General features: G+C 38.6%; 1 protein-coding gene across 2 annotated transcripts in view; it reads left to right on the top strand.

Annotated features, from left to right (window-relative positions):
• Nucleotides 1-17,633, top strand: part of LOC116987372 — a 45,306-nt gene extending 27,673 nt beyond the window's left edge. The window contains exons 4-8 of one of the 2 annotated variants that reach the window (XM_033043364.1): nt 1,553-1,744; nt 3,717-3,866; nt 6,082-6,219; nt 8,541-8,633; nt 14,385-17,633. In XM_033043364.1, coding sequence (XP_032899255.1) covers nt 1,553-1,744; nt 3,717-3,866; nt 6,082-6,219; nt 8,541-8,633; nt 14,385-14,939 — 1,128 coding nt within the window. In that variant the 3' untranslated portion in view covers nt 14,940-17,633. The remainder of the gene's footprint in view (nt 1-1,552; nt 1,745-3,716; nt 3,867-6,081; nt 6,220-8,540; nt 8,634-14,384) is intronic. The other variant, XM_033043365.1, reaches the window with a different exon arrangement.
• The last annotated feature ends 5,353 nt before the right edge of the window (nt 17,634-22,986 follow it).

Raw genomic sequence — 22,986 nt, 5'->3', positions numbered from 1 at the left:
TCTTAAGGTAGCTGTATTAGTTATTGCCGAGAGGCTTTAGTTTTATAGTTTGAGATACAGTGCGGAAACAGGTCCTTCGGCCCACCAAGCTGACCAGCGATACCCGCACATTACCTTACACAGACGCTAGGTACAAGTTTACATTTGTACCAAGCCAATTAACCTACAAACCTGTACGTCTGGATGTGGGAGGAATCTGAAGATCTTGGAGAAAAAGTGATCACTTAGGTTACAATAATGTCATTAAACTTTGTATTAAAATTGTTACCTTCAGTGAAACATGAAAAAAAAGTAAATTTCTTAGATTAATACATGGTGTTTCATGCAGTGTTCCATTCTATGTTAATAATAACACATATAATCAACGCGAATATGTTTTTGAATCTGTCTAATTAGATTTTCACCTATGACAGTTCTGAATCCACACTTCGTAAGTCATGTTACATTTTATGTGACTGTGAAACCATTCCTTCTCATCTTTCTCAATCTACCTGGAGTCTTTGACATAGTTGGTCATATAAGCTTTCTCCAAATGGTCTCCTCTGAGTTTTAGCTGGTTTTCCACACTTAGTTGACTAGTCATGGCCAGAAAATGCTCACCTGGATACCCAATCATTTTGTGCGCTCCAGGCTGGGATCTGCAGGCCAAAAAAACCTGCTGTCTGAAGCCTCAAACTTGAATCTGCAAATGTTAATCATGATGTGGAGCAGGCAATATGTTGCACAAAGACTCTGACAAAAGAACTTCATTTTCACCACAAGCCTCTGCTGCTCAGGCTGATAACTGCTTGCTGGGCCAAGATTAGTTTTAAACAAGAGGCTGGTTGTATCCTCAATGAACATCCTTGTGACCATCAAATCCCTATGGGTTTTATTGCCTGGGTGTACCTTCATGCTTTCAATATTTGACTGTAATGACAGCCATTTTATTGTTACAATCAAGTGCAATGGCTTTTCATCCCACTACTGCAGGATTATTTAAGGAAGACACGCTGTCCTTTGGCAGAACACGGAGTATCCCTGCTATGAAGTTCATCTCTGCAGAACATTACTCCAGCACTTTATGTCCTTTTGTGTATTAACCAGCATCTGTAGTTATTTGTTTTTCCAAGTTAATAATCTCGCTAAAAAGATTATTGGATGCAAAGTGACTTGCATTGAGGGAGGATTGGACACAGTTTCTGATTATTGCTGTTTTCTGCTGTGAACTCCTTGTATGTGTCACATTTTGAAGAATGTACAGGTATTTCATTTTCAAAAAGATGGCAATGATTAAAATAATGGAAATCACAATTTATTTTTTTTAAAGATAAATGGGGTAACATTTTGCCACTGGAAACCATTTCTGTATGTGTCCTGGAAGGGTAGATACAGTGCCACCCTGGCTGAAAGTTGAAATAGACAGTGTAGAGCCATTCTAACTATATAAACAATTAACAGTCATTTCTCGTGTTAATTAAGTTGTAATAATGTACCGTATTTGAAAGCTATTGCTAATTTCAGAGTGACAGCATATGTACAATATTTTCTAAAACAATTACTTTTTTTAAAGGAGGTGAATAGTCGACAGTATTATGAACAGAGTGCAGAAGCTCACCATAAAGCTTATGGAGGCACCCAGGTTACCTCTGGTGGGACAGTGAACATCTCATCAGTTAGTCCTGTTATTACAGAGAATGTCATTAGCACATCAGCCACCACCCTTGCCACTGAGAACAACGATAATACTGGGCAAGCTGGAAAGGTATGTCATTAAGGCACAAAGTAAATGATAAACATTAAATATAAATGCACTTGAAATGTATGTTTAAAACCATTACTTCTGCTTCTTACAAAGTGCAACACCTTTTTTTTTTAATTAACATTTACAAGGAGAATAAAGCTTTAATATTTACATGTAAAAGAAAATTCTAACTCTCCACTGTAGTTACTAACATTACAAACAGAGACCTGAGAACATAATTTGAATGTGTACAGAGTTTTATGTGTACAGAATAGTGCCATCACTCTTCACTTGCAAGGAATTTAATCCGCATTTGGAATAGTCTTCAATTTAAGGTTTTATGCTCAATTAAGCAATATTGAAACAATGGAGCCAGGGACTGAGAAATGCATGGATCAGAGTTTTATTAGCAGATTTTTTTAATTTCGATATTTTAAAATTACTGTGGTCAGTCCCTTTATAAATATCGAATAATTTTGAGTTTAAATTGGGACCAAAATAATAGTTTTTAATGTTGATTATTTCCACAAATAACCCAGTAAATCATACAAACATTAAGATATGCATCACAGCAGAATTGCAGTATAGCAGAGGTTCCTGTTTTGCTCAGTGCATGAACAATTATGCTGCTGATAACACGAATAACAAAAGAACACACATTCTGCCGTCACATTCTGCTAACAGTGCAAAGATCAGGAAACACGAGACTGCAGATTTCTTTCAGCATCATTTCAGACTGTTAGCAAAAGGAACAGACCAAAATCAAGTTGTGGGGATAGCTCAAAATTAGAGGTTTAAAAAAAAAAAAACCTTGAAAGAGAAAGAAAATTCTGTCCAAGGAAATCGTTGATTATGCAATAAAAAATTTAAGTAAATATTCTCGATTAATCCCCCCCCCAATATTGATCACTTTCTTTTTGTGCTTGTTGCGTACCCAAGGCATGGGGATTTTTTTGGTTTAATTACTTCTTGATAATCTACTTAAGAATTCTGATTACCCTAGTCAATTCTTTACAATTTTAGAATGTTTCATTATAAAGAAGAATGTTAGAATGATTAAATTATTATGCAAGCTAGTCAATTGACTTTTTTTAAACCAGAACCTAGGCATTGAAATGAATGGAAAATGTTTTTTGTTTTTTTTTGTGATCTTGAAATAATTACACATTTTAGATGTCATATCATCAATTTTGTGCCTGCATTATCTGATAAATTGTTTTACATTTTTGTGAAAACATAGTACGTTCTTCATGGCCTTTCTAATTGCATCAAAGATTTTCTCATGAGTTGCAGATACATTTGTGTGCAAATAAGAATAATTTGTAGGGGAAAAAAGGCAAATAATTGCAGTCCTGCAATTTTAGGTTTGCATGTGCAAACATGCATTTTCTTGAATGAGAGAGCCAGTTAATTTCTGAACACAGAAAATATTAATGAGTCTGCCGAAGATAGACACAAAGTGCTGGAATAACTCAGTGAGTATCTCTGGAGAAAAAGGAAGGGTGATGCTTCGGGTCGGAACCCTTATAGTCTGAAGAAGGGTTACTGTTTTAAAAAAAAACCCTTGGTGATCATTTGTGGACTAGTTTAACTGAAAATATTTTTTAATAATACATTAGTTGAGGGAAGCCAATTAGAACAAACATGAAAACAATACATATACTAGAAATCTGTGTACAACTGCTGTGCAAATGTAGAAACTTAACGTGTGTGGAAATAATTATAAAATTAGGAATATAGTGGCAATCAATAATAATGAAGTCTCATCAAAATAATCAAAATTACATGCTAATTATCACATCCTTATCCTTTATACTTCCTTATTGAAGGATTATAATGGAAATCTAAATGACACATTTTGGATGTTTGCAGTTATTAAATGAACACTAGAAATTTTGCATCCACTAATGGGAGCTCTGAAAATAACCAATGCATTAAATAGATTGTGGATAAAAAGACAACAAAAATATAAAAAATATTTGTTTTTTAAAAGGATAGCAGGTTGACCAATGGCATTTCTCCTGCAGAAGATACGTTGGGCTCAACATCAACTGTGGGGCATCAAACTCTGGTGCTTATGGATCCTGATGGAGAAAATGGAGAGCTTGTGTATAATGACAACACAAGTCTAATTACTGATCAGGTGAAATTGTCTAAATGTTCTTCATATCGGCCATAACTTTATTAAACGGTCATAGAACAACTGCCAGATGTTACCAAATGAATTGAAATTTAACGTGGATTGTTGGAGATTTTGTTAATGTCTCAATAAGTAGATGCATTTCAGCTGTAAGCTGGGCCGAGCTGACATGGCAGAATGATCGATGCCCAGTCTCCCAATCTGACTCGGAACTTGTTGGAATGGGATGCTAATCTTCCAAATACTCAGTCCGGGAGATATTGTGCTTTATGTTCCCTGCTTTAACAGGACCATTTTACACTTAATGACTTCAAACCCCTCCCAATTCTGCTGCAGTGAATGATGACTGATTGAAAACAAATATGACCCATCTCAGGAGGAGGGATGGTGGGGTTGATTGATTGAATGATGGAGGGGTTATTTGTAACAGGTCCGCAGCAGACACCACCTCTCTGGTCCTAAATTCATTTCTTGAACACCTAGAGTATGACTCGTGTACTTTAAATGGCAGAGCAAGCTATGCAGAGAAGACTTTATATATGAGTATCAGCAAGAGGCAGATGAACTAGTTCAGTGACCCTGTGGAAGAAGATATCATCTGCACCAAAAGCAAATAGTTTACAAAGATGCATTAACCAAGCAATAGTTTTTCTGCTGTATTTTTCTCTCTTTCCCTTCAGGATCACTAAAGCTTTCTGCAAGTCTGACAGATTTTTAGCTTAGATGGCCAAGTTGCAAGAAATACTCTTACATGGGTGTTATATTTTCAAAATTGTAGAAGGTGCATTTTTATTATTTCTTAATGACAGCAGGCTGCCTTTGAAATTATAGAGATTTCTAAAATCTTAGACAGGATGAAGGAGAAATTTCTTGGTTAGAATCAAGGAAGTATGACCTGTTTGTGTATGCATTACTTCAAAAGGAGAATTTGTGATTCTTAATTGTTTGAGCATTTTCTGGCACAGTTCCATCAGTAAAAGGGGCAATCAGTCACCCCTGATCCAAGGTTTTCATAATCATTCACGGCTTTATTTAAAAATCACAATGAGTCAGCATGGACATTACTTTAGGCAGATAACATTTCATTGAACTATAATACGCCTGGATTTAATAGAGCATGATAATGCTGCAGTCTAGACCGCTGCTGCAATTCCCTGTAGGTTATTGCTATTTTAAGTGTCCTGTCCTGATACATTGCCACTGCAGTTTGACCAAATGCATCAGTCCTACAGAATATTCTAGGCTTCTCCTGCTTTAAAATAACACACTCAACATTAAGACAAAATGCAATCATTTCCAAATATTCTTTAGAGAAATAATTGATTATAGTTTTCAGTCATAAATTGAAAATTGATATTGATTTTTATTCATTCTTTAATTCTCCTGTTTCTCTGTCATGTCCACCTCTCTGCCTCTTATTTAAATAATGGTACAGTGGTGCAGCTTGTTGACCTGCTCCCTCACTGTGCCAGAGAACTGGGTTCGATCCTGACCTCCAATGCTGTCGGTGTGGAGTTTGAATGTTTGCCCTGTGACCATATGAGTTTTTGCTGGGGAGCATTGAATGTTGGGAGGGGACAAGGGGAGGTTTGCCTTTGCTCTGGATGGCAAAAAGGGCTTGAGAATTGGTCTGTAACATTGAGGTTACGGAACCAGAGCTGCATTTCAATTACTTTTCACAATCAAAGTAGTATTAGGTACCTCAAAGGCAGCTTTCTAGATTGAGATTTTACGTCTTAGGTAAAGCAACTATCATTGTATCTGTGTATGTAAAAGAGATTTGTTTTGCAGTATATACACATTGGGTTTTTTAGATAGTGGTGAATTGGTATTATACCAAAATCTCCATTGGAGGTGTTTAGTTTGGAGTTTTAGTTTAGAGATACAGCATGGAAAGAGACGCCCAGCGTCCACATCGATCACACGTTGATGCTCTGTTATTCCACTTTCTCATTGGCTTCCTACACACTAGGCCAGTTAACCTACAAATCTGCACATCTTTCGGATGTGGGATGAAGCCGGAGCACCCAGAGAAAATACACATGGTCACAGAGAGAATGTGCAGACTCCACACAGACAGCACCCGAGGTCAGGATTGAATCCGAGTCTCAGGCGCCACTGTGCCGCCGCCTCTTTACGGATTTGGTTGTCCAAGACTACCACTTTTATTTCCTCCTCATGTATGTGATGCTTTTTTCTATCAACCTGAATCTTTCAGGACGGTCAAGCGTTGGATCAGAGCCTGCTAATGGAGAAGCAAGTATTGGAACTGCACCAGCAGAATCAGCAGCTACGGGTAGAAAAAGCAGAAAATGAGCGCAGACTACAAATGGAAGTACAGCAACTGAAGGACCAGGTATGTAACACATCTATAAGAGAATCCTAACCTATTTCTAGTTTATCATCTGTCAGTCTTAGTCAATGAAAGCACAGAATACGACATCAAGGCTGAAGACGTCCAGCCCAGAACGAGTTGCACCTTTAGGCCAAGCTGTTCAAGCATTGTAACTATGCTGATGTCTACCCACAAATGTGTAACAGTGTTCGGATACATCCTGTTCAACGAGCAGCTCATGCTCACTCTGACCAATTGCTGCAAAATAATTCTGCCCAACTCGTCAGTACACCATTGTTATTGCTATAAAGCAGCCCATACTCGTGAATGACCCAGTCACCGATGTACAAATTTGGGTATCACCACGATCACTTAGTTCCCCAACCTAACATGGACTTGGTTCAAACAGGGACTAAAGGCTGAACTTTAGAGGTGAACTGAAAGTGATTAGCCTTGACATTAAGGCAGCACTTGACCAAGTATGACGTTGAGTAGCCCTGATAAAAGTTAACTTAGATAAATGTAAAAGGGAAGATACATAGATTGATGTCATACAGAGGAAGATGGCAATGTTGTTAGACCAATTATCCCAGCCTTAGAAGACACTGGTTTTCCGTGAGACACTGCACAAGACCCAGTTATCTTCAGCTGCATCATCAATTATCAACTTTCCATTAAAATGGGCAGAAGTGGAAGTGTTTGGTGATTGTAACATTTTTTATTCCCCTGCAAATAAAATCTGTATGTAGCAAGACCTTGGCAACGTTCAAATACAGGCTGATAGTGATAACATTCATGACAAGCATGCCTGGCAGGAGTTTAGCCACGACCCTTGATGTCAATGGCATTACCCTTATCAAATCCCTAGCCTTCACATGTTGGCATCAGCATTTACCAGAAAATCAAAGGGTTTGACCACATAAATGCCGTGGGCACGAGCAGGTCAGAGGCTGGATATTCTGTGGTTCAGACACCCAAAGCTTTCCACCATTGGTCTGGCATGAGGCAGGACAGTAATGTAATATTCTCCACTTGCCTGGAAGAGTGCAGCTTCAATAATGCTCAAATCTGCAATAATCTAGAACAAAAACATTCAACATGATTGGTCTTTGTCCGTCACCCAACATTAATACACTTCTAACACTGCCCACGTTGGCTGCAGAACATATAGCTATACATATAACATACATAGGTATAAAACACACTACATTCATAGATTGTCCTAGGTAATAAACAAATTCCATTTGTCCATAATTGTCCATAAATCAAAAATGCACAAAAAATCAGTCGATATAGTTGAGTTTCCTCACACATCCCAAAGCCGTTCTGGTTTGTAGGTTAATTGGCCTTTGTAAATTGTCCCTAGTGTGTAGGGAGTGAAAGTGGAAGAACATGGAACTAGTGTGAATGGGCGATCGCTGGGCTGCAAAATCTGTTTCTGCACTGTATCTTTCAATCAAACAATATGTAGGGTTATCCATATGTTGGGTGTTCGTGACCTAGGGATGGCATATACTTGCTTCAGCTACTCTGACAGCAGCTCACAAACCCATAGACACAACCAGGATTAAGGCTTCTTTACTCCCTCCAAGCTACGCACCATCCCACATTCAACACATCGTGGAAGTACCCACACCTACAGGACTGCAGCAATGTTGTAGGCGGCTTACCACCATCTATACAATGCCATTGAGGGATGGACAATAAATGCTGCCTTTGAGAGAGATGCACCAATTCTGAAATATGAATAAATAAATGTTTTTTAAATGTATTCTACTGAAGCTCAGGATTTCCCAAGAACTTAACACTTGATGAAACATTCTTATATCATTCTTATAGAGTCAGGAAATATTCTGAAACTTTGAGAAAATCTTGCTAGTATTATTATCAAGGCAGATTAGATAGTTTATACCTGCACGTTCTTTTCTTTTTAATAGTATAAAGATTATAAAGATTGGACACACTAACCAACAACGTCATGGGCTTTATAAAACCCAGAAAATAAATAAAATCGGAAAAACATTTTCAGTCTTCAAAAATGTAAGATTCAAGCTCATTTTGAGCAGCCAGAGTTTCTTCTTTAGAAAATTCTAAAACTTCAAATTATTTGTCCTGATTTTTGCTAGCAGGTCATTCATAACAAAAATAAAGATAATTTCTAATTTCAATTCAAACTGTGCCCAATTTTTTTTCTTTTCTTTTTCTATCTTGAGCAGCAATGCCAATAATCAATTGAGTTTAACTTGCATAAACTTACTGTGTCTTGAGTTAGTTTCCAATTTACTCGGTGCACAAGAGATTTCAGTAGCTTGCTGAAAAATTGTTCATGGAAATTGTTTTAGATTGCAGATCTCATGGAGGCCAATTGGCAAATGGCAGAAGAATTAAAGCATTATAAATGTTCTGAAGACATTGAGAACAAAATAAATCAAATGGTGATTATGATTTAATTTACATTTTTGTTTTTGTTTTTCTATGTATGTAAATACAATGGTCTGGAGTTTGCAACAAAAATATTTATGAAGCCACCAGCTGTCACTTATGATGGAGAAAATCTGAGATTAACTTCTAGTGCATGATTATATCCAGTTAAATGCACAACACAGAAGTTATCTACAAAGAAACCCAGCTTCTCCATATAGTGGTGATGCAAGGAACTGCAGATGTTGTCACAAACACAAAGTGCTAGACTTGCTCAACAGTTCTGACAGCATCTATGGAGGCCATGGAGAAGGGTCCTGGCCTGAAACATCGCCTTTCCTTATCCTTCATAGGTGCTGCCTGACCTGCTGTCTAGACTTTGTGCTCCTCTCCGTAGAGTGTGCTGTTGCAATCCTCATCTGTAGTTTCTACATGTCAACACTGCGAACTTACTGCATTTGCCATACTAAATACAGGTCCAAACATTAGGCTTGAGATATACATTATATACATCTGAACTATGACAGAAAATAAATACTTTTAAAACATTACATTTTCTGTCACCTTTTTCTTCCTTAATCCCATCTATAATATCTTTATACTATTTTCTATTGATCTACTGAAAGCAAAAGAAAGTATATATATTTCTTGCTGTATATTACTTGATTTGAACTGTTTCTCACTGTTTTCAATCTGATTGATGAACATTGCTATGCTTCTGCTCATTTACATCACGGATCTACTGTAGAGTGCGTTGCACTGGGAAAGATCCAAGGTTAGAGGAAATCTGTACTGGCAGGCATATAAAAAGTCTGTGGACTGTGTGTTCCTTCACTGCTGAAATCAGAATATCTAAACATGTTCTCGCCTAAGGTTTCACATCTGCTACTGCTGGTCTCATCCAATATCTGTCAGATTTATACACCAGAGTTTATTGCCCATTTTGCTTTTGGTTGGATTAGACCAAAGAGTTCCTATTCTTGGGGGTCCTAGTAATTAATTTTAAGTTTAGATATTGGCTCTGATTTTTCCAGTAAGCCTATTCTTAAGTTAATTATATTGTTCATGATGGCATTAGGGTCCTTCCGTAAGCTAGGGTACTGTCCAATTCCCCTCTACCCCATTGCGGACATTGGACTTCGTCTATGGAACTGATACTCTCCAATGCTGAGAACTACATTCTGCACTCTGAATCTTCTCCTTTTGGCATCAGGGATGACATGAACCGGCAGTGACCACGCCAACACTTGCAGTAGGGTGAATTTGTGTGATATATTTTATTTACAGTGGTAAGAAGGTTCAGGACTGCCTGTGGGTGCAGCCCCTCGCCATGAGAGCACATGTGTGATGATGCTGGTGATCTAAGGGTTGTCCCAGCAGCTCAGTCCTGGTCTTCAAAGGAGGAGGTGTGGCAATCTCAGGCTTCTTGCAGTTCACCCTTGCCTCGAAAGGAGATGCTGACGATACAGGTTTCTTCTTGGTGCCTCAGCTTTACGCTTGAAGTGACAACGCTGGCGGTCTCTGGATTGTCCGGCCAGCCAGTCTTTGCGTGCGTGGGTGCATGCAGTCCCTCGTTGTCTGGGCAGGAGGAGATTCTGACATCTCAGGCTTGCCCCGATCACTCAGTCAACCTTGGTTAGGGCACTGGCTGTCTAGGACTTCTTTCCCAGCTGTCCAGTCTTGATCGCACGGTGGAGCTGGTGGTCTCGGGTTTGTCCCAGTAGCTCAGTCTTCCTTGAACCTGTGACAGGGGAAGACGGCTAGCAGAGAGACACTCCACTTTGTCTCCCTTCCTTGTTCTTTTTTATTCCTTCCTCTTTCTTGCTCCTCCCCTCTGGCAGGAATGCCTGGATTTTAGTTGGAGTAAGATGACACAGTTCAAATGGCTCACCTATATCAGCAAATTGGACACAGCTGTGACCAATGATGTTGAAGATTGGCCTGGCCTGGCCTGAGAGCCAGTTAAATGGATAAGAGCGACATCCGAGGGAGAAGGCGCTGTCACAACCTTTGCTCTATGTATTGTACTTGAGTTTGACTTGATTGTATTTATGTACAACATGAACTGATCTGTTTGGATAGCATGCAAAACAATGCGTATAACTGTACTTCAGTATACCTGACTTTAAACCTAAACCTAATTTCTATAGCTCATATTTTTAGTGAAATGATCAATATATACCCAATATCGCATATGAACTTAATGATATATTTGTAGATGTCACAAGGCGTAAACATAGCAATATATCCCTCTATGATTAAGAAAGTTTAGGGGTAACATGGCACAATCGTAGAGTCGCTGCCTTACAGCACCAGAAACGCAGGTTCAATCCTGACTGTGGGTGCTGCCTGTACAGAGTTTATATCTTCTCCCTGTAACCTGCGTAGGTTTTCTCCCACACTCCAATGACGTACAGGTTTGTAGGTTCACTAAAATTTTTAATTGTCCCTTGTGCGTAGGATGGTGTTAGTGTGCGAGGATCGCTGGTCGGCGTGGACTCGGTGGGCCAAAGGGTCTATTTCCATGCTGTATCTCTAAACTAAACTAAACTTTCATTTCTTTCTGTTCCAGAGTTGAAGCAGGACTTTCGTGTTAAGTCTTGCATGATCATTTATCATCCTAGTACAAAATTATTTGGAACTTATGCAGCTAAACTTTCTTGACTTATGGTATCTCCATTCCCAGGAAATATGATTAATGCATTCCATCACTTCCAATATCAAATAACTTGACTGGTTTGAATTCTCCCCATGAGTATTGGATAACTTATTCAACCAATGGACATTCCATCACTAGCAGAAGTGCCAAGGATCTATAGAATAAATTATTTCAACTGGGAAATTGGCAACCAAAGGGGAGAGGTTTAAAAGAGGTAACAAAAAAACTAGAGTAAAAACTGGGGTTTTTTTCTGCTATTCAGTAAGTTATGATTTGGAATGTGCTACCTGACTGGTTGCTGGAAGAGATCTAATAATAGCTTTCAAAAGCAAGATAAGTCTATAGTTAAAAGGAAAACATTTGCATTGCTATGAGGAATGGCAAAAGGAGTGGGACTAAATGGATCTGCTTTTCCATAAACTGGCACTGTTTTGGATTGTTGATTCAGTGCGACCTAATTGGAGAAAATAGCACAAATATGGCAGTTTAGATTTCATTATAAACAATCTCAATCTTTAGTTTAAAGTGTAATTGCGATATAGTCCACAAACTGGTCCATATTTTTCTCTGTTTAAAGACACCATATTCATCTGACATTAATGTTGACTCAAGAGTTAATAATTCTGTAGGTTGAGTAGGTTGTAGATACCTTTTAGAAAAGTAACTTGGGCAAACACACTATTTACAGATGACATTTCCATTTCTTTATAACTATTAGATGAAAGTTGAATTATCATTATCTTGATAATTTGAGAGCTAATATCCACAATATTCAGAATCAAAAAAAGCAAACTGCTGGATGCTGAATGAAGCAGCATCTTTGCAGGCAAAGGGACGGTTGATATTTCGGGTCATGACCCAGCAGCGGGACTTTGGTGTTACTCCAGCAGTATTGTCTCTACAATATTCAAGTCTCCCTAGATTGTGTTGACATTTCCTCAGATTCTGAGAATTGCCTTACTGGAATGCCCAAGAAACTGCCGTCTTTCTGTCTTCTTGAAACGATCATGCAGAGTAAAGCTATGCTGATTCTGTGTGCAACGATTCCCTCTGAAAACCTACAATTGAGCCGTGCTTTTGAGAGAAATAAGTTGATGCAGACTTGCCTCCAGTTTGCAGGGCAATAAAATGCTTTAAAAAAAAGCCTGCTTGAATCAATTAAAGTTCATCACTTCTCATTCAATGGCAATTCTTTCAACCCTGAGAAGTATGATTTATTGATTACTCATATATGTGGATTAATTGTTATTTGGGTGATTTTGCAATTATTTCAATATGCTATGCTCCCTTAGAAATTTTAGTTGGAAACCAACAGGCACCCTGATAATTCAAGTTGTAATCAGTACCATAGCCCTTCTCTTGGGATTTAGTCCTTTTACACAAACAATTTTTATTTGTATTCAATGAAACATGCTGTACTGTAGAGTGGAATTTTAGTTTGCTTTGATGATAATCTGGTTGGTGCATTGTGGATGCCGTTTTTTTTCTCCATTTTATTGGAAGACAATGGATTTGAGAACGTCAAATGTTTAAATAGCATGCTTTTTGCCCTGTTAGACTACTCTCAATGATAACATTACCTCCGCTATTTCACCTTCCATTCTGTGCCATGAAAACCTTCGTACATCACTCTAATAATTGTAAATCCAGGTGAATATCATGTGTCTTACTTCATCTTTTAAGAACATTCAGGAAAGTATCGCTATGTTGCAGCCACCTCTGCAGGCCAGTGTGAGAATGGTTTCAATTAGCTGTACACAAGGTAGATGCAACGGGCATATATTTGTGAAGCATTTGGTTCTAACGAACAGACTAAGATCTTGCATTTATTTTAATGGACATTTTAATCTGGAGCATAAAAAGGCTAAATGTAGTCATTTTACACCCAAACAATTTGTATTTGTATTCAATGAAACACACTACTGTGGAGAGGATTTTCGTGAAAAATGAACAAAGGAGATTGTTAAATTATCTGTATTGGATGTTGTCATTCTTTCAACGGGCAACGTTTTTTTACAGTAAATAGCACTCTAGGTCAGAGAGTGAAAAATGGACACTAAATCACTGACAAAAAATGGCATTATGGTTGGCGTTAAAATTAAAGTTGTCGAACTGAATGGAGAAAATTAAATTTTGAGCTTGCATATATATGGTAGTTCAGAATAAAAATATCAACCCAGTTGCTCTGTTTACAATCAAAGAATCTAACCGTTTATATTGTCGGCTAAAATGAATCATTTTAATTTTAAAATCCATCAGAGATGTGAACATCACTGGCACATCTTTACATCTGGTACAAATGTACAAAGTATGTCAAAGTACTTTTGAATTGTTCTAACTTTACACATTTTGTGGAACCTCCTCAAGACAGCTTTCTGAACTTCAAATGTCTCGAATTGGTTAATATCTCCATAACTCTCATTGAGACACACCAAGAGATGAGGTGTTGTATTTTACCTGAAAAGCAACAATGGATTTACCAGATTAGACTGGTATTTACTCATGCAAATCAGTTTGTGCATTCAACGAGTTTTCTCATTGGTATCAAAAAATGAATCCCACAATGAGTAATGATTTCTCCCCTCGCTCTCTTTTTAACTTCATCCTGTAACATCGTCCACCTGGAATCAACATTCTTCCAGCCTCTGCAATATTTACTTTAAGAAATCTTGTGGACATATGCGGCAAAGGCTTGAATGGGTATAACTCAGTGATATCACCTATAACAACATCCCTTTGACACGTAAATGTTTTTTATTTAAAGCATTATGCTTGCCTAAGTTGTGACATGATAATGTACAAAAAGTAGATAAATATTAGATTTCATGACCCATCAGGTTGTCTTGTAAATTCATCCTAGATATTAATTATTGAATTATGATTTACAATATTCCCAGTTTAAAATACGTTTAGTTTTGAACAGCTGCATAATAAAGAACCCAATAATGAACGGAATTGTACTGTGTTTCCTGAGTTTTAGCAAAAGCCTGAATTAAATTGAATATCTAAATTATTTGTGTGGCGACATTTAGTAATGTGAGCATAACTGCAACAGGAACTTATCCAAGATTTATGACTGACAATAAGTTGTGACATTTGTTTTCAGATTGAACAGATGGAGATGCAGCACAGGGAACTCCTTCAGGTGCAGTTGCAGCTTCTACGGAAGGAATACAGCAAGCTAAAGCATCAAGCCAACGGAAGCCCTGTTTCTAGTCGGGACTCTACGGATGACTGCAGTGATGGAACAACGCGAGCATTAGTGGGAACTCCCAGGAGCCATAGCTTTAGTCTGACCATCCCCACCAGCATAGTGACTTCAGCACAGGAAATTATAGCCTCCGAACATGAGATTATGACAACCTCGCAGGAAGAAATTGAAGGATCTGAAGTGGGCCTCGGTTCAAGAGATGTCATATCTTTCATCGAGCCGAGTGATAATTCATCAAATGGGTCGGCAGGGTTGACAACACTTGAAATCGTGGAGGTCCATTTAGACAGTGAGTCAACCATATCAAATATTGAGTCTCCTTCCCCCACTCATGTACATTTATATCCAGTTACACAAGTCAGTGATCAAATAGAACTTTCCACCAGCAAACGGGTTTCTGAAGAGGATTCGGAAGAAGAAAGTCAACCAAAAATCCAGAGAACTATTTAACACAGGATACGACCAAGACTATAACATAGTATCTATTTTGTATCTAAATATATGCCTTATTTTTAATCCATATTTTCAATGAATAATTTATTTTCAGAATATTTAATTGTTAGATCCATTCTAATTTCAGTGTGCTGTTAAGTGCATTGCAGGTGACTTATGAACTTTAACATTTTCAGATGTCATCGAGGTATTGTACAATCTCCTTCTGCATTAGAAGATCTTCAGGCAATGTCTTTTAAAGTTAAAAGAGCAAGCATTTTGGCATTGCTTGATCTTTTCCCCCCCCCCCACAAAAAAAATAGACAGCAGCACTACAACATATATAACAGAAAAAATAATTGGGAACTCGGAAAATAAAATGAAAATTTCTGGCAATTAATTTAAGGCCTTTTAGACAAGTGCATTTTATAATAGTGCATCTTAAAGTTATAGCCATTAGTTATGATTAGACACTACATCTACATTGATTTTTTTTTTTCAGAATCAAGCCATTGGCACTTTATAGTCAGTTAGCAAGCTTGACCTTCACATTGCCAATGTATTTATTGTCCTTTGACAACTGCTTGTGCAAACACTGATTGACATCTGCTATGCAACAAGATGACGAATGGACAAGGAACAAGAAAAAAAATCACATTGGAGCAATGTTTTCATGTTAGTGTAGGTGATGTTAAAATAAACTCAAAATTAAAGGCAAGTATTTCCCCTTCTAGGTAGTGCCAATAGTCTTTTACTCTACTTTTTATTTTTGGAGTAATCCTGATTTTGCAGCAAGATGCATTGCCTCTCAATCACCCTATTTTCTCAGCACCATTCAGTGCACAACCTACCACTCCACCCACATATCCTTCAGATACTACTTACTTAATACAAACTCCTTTCAGGTGCCGAGTGTGAGGGGGTGGAAACTTGATTCAAAAGGGTTGTCATACTTGGTCTGTGCAATATTTTATGGGGGAAATGAAGAGAGAATTTGCAGTAAGGAGATCAGTCACCTTGGCCGAATGCATCCACCCCATTCATACTATGCAAGGTGAAGTATTACAGGGGTCTTTAGATGCTGTTGATGTTTTCAGAAGATTGCTACTCAATACAATTCATTATCTTGAAGCTGTTCTGTATTGAATAGCTGAATGTAATTGTTTGTTTACGTGTGGCTAAATTGATAACTTTTAATCAAACTGAATTTCCAAATTGACAATGTTTGATCCAAAAACAAGTACATTTATTTTTTTAATTTCCAGAGCAATTTTAAGGCTTAAGATTGTTGTGCATATTTTTTTCCTTGCTCAGTGCCATGAGGGGGATGTGCTCCACACAAGATGTCTTCTCACTGTGACATATTACGTAACATGTACTTTAAGTAATGAGATATCTGCCCAGTGATTTGCCTGTCTTACCCTTTCCCCGAAAGTTTGTTTCCACTGATATTAATGAAATGCTGAATTTATATTTTTACTTAAGCTACATTTTTCTAATTAAATACATATCTATAACTTCAGCAATCTAGTATATTCCTTGATCGCACTTTTCTTTTGAACACAAATGTCTCTATATTTTGTTCTATAGTTAAGTAATATGACATTGTTGACATAAACTGGAACAATGAGCAAGCATTCCCTGCCCAGTAAACAGCATTAGAGTGAAAAATGCTTCAGTTAAATGTTCTCGAGAATAGGAATTGATATCTGCTTTAGCAGAAATGTAGCCTCAATTATTATATTTTTCAAATCAGATTTTTTTAAGCCTAAAAATTCCACTCCTTCCCCAACTACAATAAGAAGGCTTGAAACTGGAAAAGTCGATTGTCCATTCCCTCCACGGATGTTGTCTGATTTGTTGTATTACTCCACACTTTGTATTTTCATCAAGATTCCGACACTGCAGTTTCTTGTGTCTCTCTTATTTTTTGTTCTTTGGTTAAAGTTCAAGAATTTTATATGAAGCATCATATGAGACTATGACTATGATCATGGAGTGCATCAGCCTGAGGAGGATTACTTTCTTGCCAGCACTCCTTGTATCCAAAAATTGAAATGAAAGCAATTTGCATGTAGTTATCAGTCATAGTTTCGCGATTGTGCCTCTAATTTGGAAGGCTGTGCCTTCAAATCCAATTCCAGAGGCTACAACACTAGGCTAACATACTGGAACAGTACTGAGATGATTCTGCACCAAGACTATGCTTGCCTTATCATAGAATCATACAGCACCGATATAGGTCTTTATGGTCCACCTTGTCCAGTCCAACTGTGATGTCTATCTTCACTAATCCCATTTGCCAGTGTTAGTCTCTCTACGCCTTTCCCATTTAAGTACCTGTCCAAATGTCTTTTAATGGTTGCAATTATATCTGCCAATGATCTGTAAAATATGAATGGCATTGAGATTTCTGTAATAATCCAATTCAGAAGGAACATTTGGTTCTTTTTCACTCTGCTTCACTTCTGATTCTGTCCAAAGATTGGAAATCACTTTTGTGTGATGGCTTTATATGAGAATGGGAAAAGTATCACCCTTGTCTATCAGTGCTGTGCTGAATACCAAAACCTTTTTACTCTTGATGTGCGTTGTTTGGTGATGAGCTGCCTTCAGAATTGCACCGAGAGATACTCAGTAAAGATAAATACTGCATTTAATAAATTATTCCTGATGTTTCAAGGCTATGAATAAAGAGAGAATAAAATTTGATTTATAAATCATTATTGTTCTTCAACAAATTCCCCCCCAAAAAAAATATTTCTCATTATTTTTGTATTTATTTCAGTGAAGTGATTCATTAAAGGTGTGTGCTTATTTTCTTACCCCAATGTTTGGCAATGTTACAAAATTTTGAGATTTAAAAAATCAAGTCTGCAATTTATCCCATCAGATAAAGCATAAAAATAAGTTTAATTTGACACCTAATTCACTTTCATATCTCGGGTATTTAAAAAGTAATGGCCATTTTCATACTCGGAAATTAGCATCTTGTTCCCTATTGATTTTCTATGGACATAACAAAAAAGCTGTGATCGTGGACAGTCAAAAGCCCATAACTTTCTTAAAAATTAAGAGAACTGAATGAAATTTTCAGTTATCATAGATTGAAGCATTCTGAAACAAATATAAAATAATCTTACTTGGATGACCTGAAATTAAAGCATATAATTATTTAGTTACCTAATTGTAGCTAATTTCAAACTTCAATTACTAGACCTAAACATCTATCCATTTCTTAATAAATGATTAACATTTTTAAATAGCCTAAGTGTCCAAATAATATTCACAAATAATTCACAGTAAAACATGATTTTTAAATCTCATTTACATGAATTTATAGGCCAAATGGAAGGAATTTAGTGTTTATTGCTGTAAATTAAAGCATTTAAATCAGCTTTCTAGTGGGATCCTGTGAACGCGCTGGTTTAGAACGTTCACATTGCGGTAGATTTGTGCCCTCAAATGCCCAGAAAAATACTGCGGGATATAATGGGCCCAAAATTAGCTACTCGCAATATTAAACTTTGTATAAAGGGATCTTAAGAAGCCCTTTTTAACATAAAAATAAACAGCCTACCTTCCGTTTTCCCCTGTATGAGATCCGGCCGTTTGCCGGCGGTCAGGGGTTTAGAGGTTAATTTTTAACCTACTATAACAATTTAATAAAGCCCTTAAAACTAATAATAGCTCAAGCGAGGGAATCTTCCAGCGATTTTTCGTTAATAATTAACTAGGCTGAAAAACTTCGATTTGAACAGCCTAGGGAAAATCGCTTTTTAAACCCGCCCCCCTCTAAACGGCGCCAAAATCGCGCACACGGGCTGAGACAGATTTTCAGCGACGCTTCAGGTACGTTTTGCAACATACCTACCCAATGATACTGCAAATGAATATGTAAACTGGACTCCAGTGAAATCTCTTTAGTGAGGTATTGTTTTTGCTTGTTGAATGCCTGGATTTGCAATATAGCCACAAAAAGTTGTTTGACATGTTTGAATAGATGGGAAAATAATTAATGAAGATATATGACAGCCAGCAGAACCATTTATCTTCATTTCTCACTCAATTACCATTGAGGCTTCTTGTTAATATATTTATCACTGTATTGAAAGGGAACGTTCCAGTAATTACCTTGTAACCAAGGGTAACTATTACCGAAGCTGAATTATATAAAGCAATTGAAAAGGATGGGAATTGTTAATTTTCTATTGTAGTTCGCAGAATCATTTTTAAAACCACATTTGTCAACCATGTGAATCTGATACTCTAATTTGACAAATGTTAGTGAACCGCATTGTAATAGTGTTTTACATATAATTCCATTCACAATCGAGCTGTGTGTCCCAGATCAAAGTATCACCAATGATCTTAATAAGAACTATAATGGCATCAATGCATTGTCCACAAGATCCCTTCCAATTCCCTAAGTTCATAGGTTAAAGGAGTAGAATTGGGTAATTTGGCGCATCAAGTCTACTCCCCCTTTCTTGGCTGATCTATCTTTCCCTCTCAACCCCATTCTCCTCCCCATAACCCCTGGCACTCTTAGCAGTTTAAAAAAAAATTAGCACTTTTTGCAGTTAAACAATTTATAAAATATCAATAATATCAGCATTTCCCCCGAATATTTCCTATCTTAGGCCTCCAGTTGGAGATGCTGAAATTCAGAATATAACTTCCGTTTTCTTTATATTCAAAGTTGTATTTAAAAGACGATGCTAATATTTGCTGATGCTCCTGTGGATGATTAAATTATAGCTTAGTTTGTATGATTAATAATTTACAAATTGCAATCTGGAACAATCATCAAAAATGGCACTTCATACCTTACACTCAAATGTACATTTGTTCTGGTGGAAATGCAATTTTCTGATAACATTGAAATCAAGGAATGCTAACTATGCATCAAACTTTTGAGTGCAAACACTTCCTCCTGCATTGGAAACTGCTCTCCCAATAAAATGGAATACTGCAGTTGTATTGTAAATATTACAGCATTAGTGATCATAAAATGTATTGTAAATCTAAATGTTCCATCTTTCGATTCCACTTGGAGTGGATCACCCTGTTCCATTTTGCAGTGATCACTTGTACTAGTTACAAATTATACTTTCCTGAGGTGTCCTACAAACATCTACCTAACCCAGATAAACCATATACAGTGTAATGAGTAAACTAAGTAAGCATTCCAAATATATGTATTTGATGCTACATTTGTGGGATGACTTGTAGAAAGGATTAGGCTTGTTTAGACATTTAATAAGATTACGGCTGATTTAAATCGAACACCATCTTCTTGCCCTTTCTCCATTGTCCCTGATTCCTTCAATGATCAGAAATCTATGAACACAGGCTTTGGTTGCAATTAGTAATTGACATTCCATACCTTTTGGGGTAGGTGATTCCAAAGACATCCTTTGAATTAAAACAAAATCTCATTACTTCAGTTCTAGATTGCCCAGCCATTACTTTGACTGGGAAGTTAATTCTAGACTCCTTAGCCAGAAGGAAACATAGATCCTGCCAAGCCCTCAAAGTGTTTACTGTTTCAATGACTTCAAGGGAAAATTTCAATTATACATAACTACACATAGAATTTGTGAGACATTCATTATTCAGTTTAATGCGTGACATAATATAGATCATTAGAATGTTCTTGAAATATGGACTTTTGCCTTCAATAACATTTAATTAGAATTAAAATAAATTGTGAAGGTCCCTTTTTATATATGACTGGAATTTAGGAGAGCCAAATTCTGCAGTCTTAAAATTTGATTATAGAACAGTACAGCACAGGGGCAGGCCATTCGGCCTAAAATGTCTGAACTGAACATGTCGCCAATTTAAAATAAGCTCCTCTGTTGGTACATGATCCATATCCCTCCATTCTCTGCATATCACGTGCCTATCCAAAAGTCCCTTAAATGCCCCTATTGTATCTGCCTCCACCATCGTTCCTGGCAACATGATCCAGACACTCTCGATTCTCTTTGTAAAAAAAACGTACCCCCACCCCTATATTTCCTTCAAAATCGGCCCCTCTGACCTTTATGCCCTCAAGTTTTTGACATTTCCATGCTGGAAAAATATTCTGACTGCCTATAATAATCTATCTTCTATATTACTAAAAGTCTGATCTTGACTGCTTTTGGCCCACTGTGCTGCGATTTCCGAGAGAACGCCGCCACCTACGGCCGTCATTTTTGGTCACCTCGCTCAGAGCCCCCCTCCACCTTCCGGGACCAGAGGATTTTTCCCATCGATGAAAAATCAGAAAGATATTAATGTTTTAAAAATATTCCCCATTCTCTCTGCTGCCCCTGCTGGGGGGAGGGACTATAAAACCTGGAAGTGTAGTCCCTCACTCAGTCTCTGCCAGACCTAGGAAGCGAGAGGGTCACGGCTCTCTGACACTGCGAATAACACTGAACCCACGTCTACTCCACGGTGAGTCCCCTCGATGCGGCTGTAAAGTGGCTGCTGCCCAATTGTTTGCCTTGGCTTTTTAAATCGTTGCAACAGTTGGCTGCCAGCCCAAGAATCCATTCGGCTCACAATGTCTATACTAGCCCTCTGGAAACCAGTACCTTTGGCCCGCAATACCCATACTAGCGCAACAGAAAGCCCCTCCCCTCACTGGCGAGCAATATTGGAATTGGTGGAGAGGTGGAATATTGCGTTGGTGACCAGCCCTCCCGTGTGATGCTGGGACCCAACAGGTCCCACTTAGTCTAGTTATATATACTTCTATCAGGTCTTCCCTTAACTACCAACATTCCTGAGAAAACTTGTGTGCTGTCTGTGTGGAGTTTGCATGTTCTCCCTGTGACCATGTGAGTTTTCTCCAGGTGTTCCAGTTTCCTCCCAAATCCTAAAGATGTGCAGATTTGTAGATTGATTGGCTTCTGTAAATTGCCCCTAGTGTGCAGGGAGTGGATGAGAAAGCAGAATAACATGGAACCAGTGTGAACGGATGATAAATGATCGGCGTGGACTTGGTGGACTGAAGGGCTTGTATCCATGCTTTTTCTTTCAATCTATTGATCGATATTCTCTCTTTTCCCACCATTACACCTGGATCCTCCCTGCATCCCACCTGGACTGTCCTCCAACCATCACATCTGAACTCTCCACTTCTGTCCATTTTACCTAAACTATCCCTCTCCTCCCTCACGCTACTGGACTGTCCCTCTTATCCATCTATCTCCCCTGGGGCCTGCCTCTCCCCCCTCATCACACTTGGACCTCCCCCCCCCCCATCACTAATCTGGATCTTCCCTCCCTCACTCACCTGGACCCTCTGTCCATCACTCACCTGGACCCTCCCTTCTGCACTCACCTGGACCCTCCTTCTACTCCCTCCCCCTCACTTGGACCCTCATTCCCCCTCTCCTTCCTCTCACTTACCTCGACACTCCCTCCACCATCACTCACCTGGATCGTCCCTCTTCCTCTTCCACCATTTACCTGGACCGTCCCTCTCCCTCCATCACTTATCTGGATTCTCAGCTGGACCCTCTCCTCCCTCCCTTTCTCACTCACCTGGTCCATCCCTTTCCTCCTACCCCTTCACCTGCACCCTCCATCCTCTGTCACTCACCTGGACCCACCCTCTCCCTCCATCTCACCTGGACTGCCCCCTTAACACCCTCCCGCTATCGCTCACCTGGACCCTCCCTCCATCTCACCTGGTTCCTACCTCTCCATCCATCATTTAACTGGATGCTCCCCCTCCCTCCACTCACCTGGTGCATCCATCACTCACCTGCTCTCTCCCTTCACTTACCAGGATCCTCCCTCCCCCTTATCTGGAATCTCCATCCTCCCTCTCCTCCTCCCTCTGGACCCTCTTCTCCCTCCCTTCACTCACCTGTTCCCTCCATTCACCTGGACCCTCACTCACCTGTCCCCTCCATTCACCTTCCCCCTCCATTACTCACCTGCCCCCTCCATTCACCTGGACCCACCATTACTCACCTGGTCCATCACGCCCCGCCGTCCCCCCCCCCCACCTCACCTGCTCCTCCTCCGTCGTCGCCCCAGGCAACCGGTGGGCGGGGCG

The sequence above is a fragment of the Amblyraja radiata genome, chromosome 25 (assembly GCF_010909765.2).
Source record: "Amblyraja radiata isolate CabotCenter1 chromosome 25, sAmbRad1.1.pri, whole genome shotgun sequence".
NCBI classification, from domain to species: domain Eukaryota; kingdom Metazoa; phylum Chordata; class Chondrichthyes; order Rajiformes; family Rajidae; genus Amblyraja; species Amblyraja radiata.
Note: the sequence above shows the minus strand (reverse complement) of the source record. Positions and strands in the feature narration are given on the sequence as shown.